Source organism: Nicrophorus vespilloides, unplaced genomic scaffold, assembly GCF_001412225.1.
Source record: "Nicrophorus vespilloides isolate i.1.1-1 unplaced genomic scaffold, Nicve_v1.0, whole genome shotgun sequence".
NCBI lineage: Eukaryota > Metazoa > Arthropoda > Insecta > Coleoptera > Silphidae > Nicrophorus > Nicrophorus vespilloides.
The window spans coordinates 37,570-42,992 of NW_017099623.1; the positions used below are offsets into that span (position 1 = coordinate 37,570).

Sequence of the window (5,423 nt, forward strand, 5' to 3'; positions counted from 1 at the left end):
TTTTTTGTATATAATTTCACTAAATTTCCATCGGAAGAATAGCGCTTCTTAGTTCATTGTATATAATCTTATACATTTAGTACATACGAAACTATAACAAAGCGTATTTATCATATTTCAATGGATTACATCTAAACATTTTGGTAAAAGAAACGAGTATCAAAAATTAATGCTGTGTTACAGTTATTTAGTTTAAGAAGCGTATGAGAAGCGCATCTAGAATTCGTCGTGGAGGATGCGATTCTTATTGTCTTCGATGAGATTCTTGACACGTGCGACGATGTCCTCCGGATTACGCGAGGAAATATGATACCAGTTCTGCGAGTTGAAGTAGAGGATGACGGTTGGGTAACTGGTGACCCTCATCTCTATGCAGAAGTTCCGGTCGATCTCGCAGTTGACCTTTCCGGAATTCACGATTCCTTCTAATTTCTGCACAAAATTAACATATTATATCAAAGATTTGGAATTAATTGGATACGTACATCGGAGACCATCCTGAAGTCCGGCTCGAATTGGAGGCAGGGTCCGCACCAAGGAGCGTAGTAATCCACGAGCCATGGAGTCATCGGATTCCTGTTCAGTATTTTCGAGCGGAAGTCCTTAGAACTCAACGCGTGCACGGACGTTGGAAGGAAACTCATGATCCAATTCCTTAATGATAACGCGTCTCTGTGTCCTCCGTACATGCTGAAATCGCAACATTTTCATTACTCGATTCACAAACAATATTGAAGACTTACGCAACGCTGTTGAGGCCTTTCGAGTCGAATGGATAGAGCCTGATCGTCGGGTAGCTTCTGATGTTTTGCGCCGAACAGAGATCGCTGTTCTCGACGCAATCCACTTGTGCAATTTTGACGTTCTCGAAGGATTTCATCTTGCAGTAGAAATTATTAAATTACAAAACGGAATGAAAGAGGTTGTTTGAGTATATACTTGCTTGGCGACGATCCTCCATTGGGTTGAGAGCTGCTGACATGGGCCGCACCACGGCGCGTAATAATCGACGAGCCACATCTCGCTCTCCGGTTTCCGCATCAGTTTAACGAAATTCGCGCTATCCAAGGTTATGACAGAAGGATTGATCATATCATCTACGAATTCAACAATACCGCTTTCGCTGAGCGTTCCGTGGAAATGCTGTTTCGGTTTGGTGCCGTTGTAGAAGACGGTCGTCGGGTAGGAACGTATGCCTTCGCGATTGCACAGACCGGTGTGCAGGGTGCAATCGATCGTTCCGAACTTCACCTGCTCGGGATTGAAGTGCTGACTGGCCCTCCGCATCTCTGGCATCAGTTTACGGCAAGGCGGACACCACGGAGCGTACCAATCAATGAACCACGCGCCTCCTTCAAATCAAATTAGCATTACCTTAACTTCCATTGATATATTTTCAAAACGTACCCTCTTCCTTGATATTATGAAAATCGGCTGGCGAAATGGCGTGAAGATTTGTACTAGCACTGCTGTCCCTAGCGAAGGCCGCCACCTCATAGAGCACGTCCCTTCCGTGATGCAATTCGAAAGCGCCGCCCTCTTTCAGAATTCCCCAGGCAGGATAATGGGATACGTGGAGGCTAGAGCAAAGGCTTGAGCTCCTGCCGCAATGGACCAATCCGATTTGAATGTCGGAAATCATCGTGGGCAAACGTTTCAGCTGCAAATTCAATTCGGTGGCCGTTCCCAAGTAGAAGCAAAGCAACCAGGGCTGCTCTTCATCCGACCTCAGCTTTCGCCGGATCTCCTGCAAAAGCGATATTCAATTTTTAAAACAAAGTTGTTCGTCGAATTTCAAAAATTACCTTGAAATCGACTTCGGTTATAGCCACCGGATTAGGAAGCAAATCGAGCACATTATCCAAGATCTCTTTAGAATCGGAACCGGTGATGGGATGAGCCTTCGCGTCCTCTCCGATCTGCCAGAAGACGACGGACGTCTGATCCTTGTAAATCTCCGAGCTCAATGTCTCATCCTCGATAACGCCCACCATCATGAGACCGTCGAGAATAGCGGCCAACTTCTTCTGCGTTTCCAATTCAGGGCAATCGCCCGAAGAACCGCACATGAACAGCAACCATTGGTTGCCCTTCGAAACGCTCCACGCATCTTTGGTAATCTTTTGTACATCTACGGTTAACTTCGAGAGGACGAATCTCTTGAGATCGGCGAAACCCTTCGAGGCCCTGTAACGTTCGCCCTCGTACATATGAGCCTCCTTCTCGTAATACAGAAGAGTCGGATAGGCTTCGATGCTCAGCTGATGACACAACACGAAATCTTCTTCGCAGTTCACCGCAGCCACCCTGACAACTCCCTCTAAATCAGCCGCCAATTTCCTCCAGGTCGGCGCTAAATCGTGGCAGTGATGGCATTGAGGCGAATAAAAGTTGATGAACCACGCCTGATTCTTATCCAAAACGTTCACCTCTGAACAAGAAAAAAAATCACGCAAATCATTATAAAATCACGACTACTTTTAACCAATTTACCATAATCTGCTTTACTCAAGGTGACAATCAAAGGATCATCATCGTACAAGCCAAACTGGTCTCTGTAGTAAGAATAACTGTGATACTTGGTCTGAGCCCTATCTGTGGTCTCCCCATACAGATCATATTGTTTCCGAGAATCTGGCTCCTTCAGCACATCATAGGCATGTGTGAGCTTGATAAATTTGGCATCAGCATCTGGATCATCCTACAAACATTTAAAAAAAAATAATTATTATATTCTAAAAATCCACTTTTTCTAAATAAAAACCTTATTTTTATCAGGATGCAATTTCACAGCCAACCCCTTGAAAGCCTTCCTGATCTCCTTAACTGTAGCGTCCCGAGCAACACCCAGCAGCTTATACAGATCTTCCCCATCAGAACTAACAGAAATGATCAGAGTGGTGACAACCAGCAAAAGGGCAAGCTTCCTGTTAAAAGAAAACAAAACAATGACATCATTTTTTCTATGTATTCTCAAGTTAAAAGCAACTGGAATGACGTGGCCTTAATGAAACTCATTGGGAAACAAGCGAAGGCTATAATTGGGTTGGGGGGTTATGTCATGCGAATTTGAAAATTCGCCGGCATCACTTACATGTTTTCTTATTTATTTTTCTACTTTTAAGATTCGAGATTCAAATGGAATGAAATTTCTAACGGTTCTAACACTTCGCTCGCCGTTTTAACATCTCCTTTTTTATCTCACGTTAAATGGAGCTTAACGCAGATAACAGACGGCGAGACCGATCACCCACACACATAATATACACGCACACACGACTTCTTTCGCGGCCGCCTCAAAAAAAACTAAACTAAATATTTACTGCTAGGAACTTCCTATTGGAACGCTGACAGCGCGTTAAAAGATGTTAGGCCACCAAATGAGCGCAACGAGAGGCCATGTGTTATTTAACTTGTAGCACTCTCATCCCCCCATCCCAATTGAATCAAAGAACTACCCTCTCAAGTATGCATCTTGTTTATTCACTCACAAAGCAAAATAAATCTTATTCATCTCCTATTTAACAAAATATTAACTACAAGAATATGAAGACGTCAACTAAAAATTTACCGAGAGCGGACAAGTAAGTAACAATTACATGACTTAAGTATATTAAATAAATTGCGCTGATCCAGCTTCTGATCATGTTACGTTTATTTCATGTTATCCTGGCTGGCGAATTCGAATTGAACGACGATGACAAGATACGTGCAGATTATGCCGACCATCTGAAACAGATTATATTTTTGCAAAGTTTCTGCGAAACGAATTGCTGTGATTTCGTACAGATAGGACGAGGCTTTCGTCAAGTTTGAACATCCTGCACGCTGTGAAGTCGACGTTGTGATGGAGTAGCTGGATGGAAAAGTAGAGCAACTGCAAAATCGGTTAATTTGTAGTTGCGAATTCGTTGCGAATGTATGTGGGGATGTAGCTCAGTGGTAGAGCGTTCGCTTTGCATGTGAAAGGCCCCGGGTTCGATCCCCGGCATCTCCAAATTCTTTTGTTAACTACACCTTCAATTTGCAAATAATTGTTTAATCTTTGTTTATACGTACCTCCACTTCTAAATCATTGGTGTACGGTACTACTCTGTGGATGATGCTTCCGGTTTTGCGCGCCTGAAAGTGCAGATGGATTATTTGTTCTTTGTGTTTGTAATTGTTGCGAGTTTACTTCGCAGTAGGTTCTGGAACAAACGAAAGCCACGGCTCCGATTTGCGATAGGGATAAGAAGGCCACGTTCAGGGTGTAGGGAACGAGGATGTCCGGGAGTTCCTCGTTAGTTGTGACGCCTTTGATGCAATAGAAGAGACTCGCCAAGAGGGTGACGAAGACCTGAAGAGACGTGAAGAGTATTTGCACGGAGTAGGCGGAATTCAGCTCCGAGCAGATGTCGCACAATCTGTAATGCCTCCTGCGGACGCCGTCGACGACGTCCACCAATTTCCAACTGGAAAAGACTTTGGGAAAACTATCAAGAGAAAAAGACCGAAATTCTTAGAATCAAATTAAAGTTACGTCGGATTCACCGAGTTGCATCTCTTGTCGACGTTCTCCAAGCAGATGTGACTTCCCTCAATGCAGTTCAGCGTGTCTATCGTCCGGGTGACGTTTGCCAGTTTCAGATTGATCAGTTCGAAGCGCATCTTCAGCATTGCGTTGAGGAAACAGAACTGGATGATGACAAAAGTGGTGATCAATTTGGGGCAGATGAATGCGAGCGCGAGCATCGAGCTGTACCAAAAGTCCTTCTCCCAGAAGAGCACCACGTCCAAGCAGAAACACACTATTATGTAAGAGATGGTGCCGAAGATGGTGAGTTTCAAGTATCTGGAGGTTTTCTTGTACGAGCCTCTCACGTCCACCGAGAGCAGAACGTGGTGCAGTTCACTGTCCATCCGATTCAGGCCATAGACCACATTCAATATCTGCAAATGTTCATTTCATCTTATTATTTCATAACATATCAAAACACATAGAAAAAAATATAATATGATGTTACAACAATATTTGTACGACGAATTGATTTGTTTGTCTACAAACAAGTTGTTATGTTAAGTATTTGTTGAGAATAACATCAACGCACGAATCAATAACGAGTTCATTCTACTCATGCAGAGCATCATCATTATGTTTATGTTGCTATTGGAAACCACCATCAATTACTCATTGCTAATGTATTCGAAATCTAAACAGTAACCTTGGAAACGCTCTCGCTGTTAATGATTACACCGCTCTGAACAATGTCCGACATTTAAATTTATCATCCTACGTGAATCTTCATAGAAACGTAACGAATTTGATTCGACTGAAAAAAAATATTTACTCTACGCGTAATTTCTTCTTAATTAGTTTCGCGATTAACTTTAATAATAATGATCATTGATCATTATGTTTATGTTGCTATTGGAAACCATCA

General features: G+C 42.9%; 2 protein-coding genes and 1 non-coding gene across 3 annotated transcripts; 1 reads left to right on the top strand and 2 right to left on the bottom strand.

Moving 5' to 3' along the window:
- Positions 1-6: 6 nt before the first annotated feature.
- On the bottom strand, positions 7-3,357 carry LOC108564899 (dnaJ homolog subfamily C member 10-like). The gene is made up of 9 exons (XM_017924099.1): positions 3,095-3,357; positions 2,765-2,927; positions 2,494-2,701; positions 1,806-2,431; positions 1,408-1,747; positions 940-1,352; positions 744-880; positions 486-690; positions 7-432 (listed from the first exon to the last, which is right to left on the bottom strand). Coding segments are annotated over exons 1-9 (2,310 nt in total). The 5' UTR covers positions 3,097-3,357; the 3' UTR covers positions 7-216.
- Positions 3,358-3,654: 297 nt separating this feature from the next.
- LOC108564891 (putative gustatory receptor 28a) lies at positions 3,655-4,932 on the bottom strand (the record flags this gene model as incomplete). The annotated part of the gene is made up of 5 exons (XM_017924090.1): positions 3,655-3,729; positions 3,788-3,877; positions 4,060-4,122; positions 4,178-4,475; positions 4,523-4,932. Coding segments are annotated over 5 exons (936 nt in total), but the record flags the coding sequence as incomplete, so codon positions are not given.
- On the top strand, positions 3,926-3,997 carry Trnaa-ugc. Its single transcript has one exon. It is a non-coding gene; the product is annotated as a tRNA-Ala (tRNA).
- Positions 4,933-5,423: the final 491 nt, after the last annotated feature.

Bases quoted from the DNA above. Each gene is read 5' to 3' on its own strand.
- LOC108564899 (XM_017924099.1), bottom strand. The intron at 2,432-2,493 runs GTAAATTGGTTA...TTTCTTGTTCAG, and splicing joins CTTGAGTAAAGCAGATTATG to AGGTGAACGTTTTGGATAAG. The intron at 433-485 runs GTACGTATCCAA...AATTTTGTGCAG, and splicing joins ACTTCAGGATGGTCTCCGAT to AAATTAGAAGGAATCGTGAA.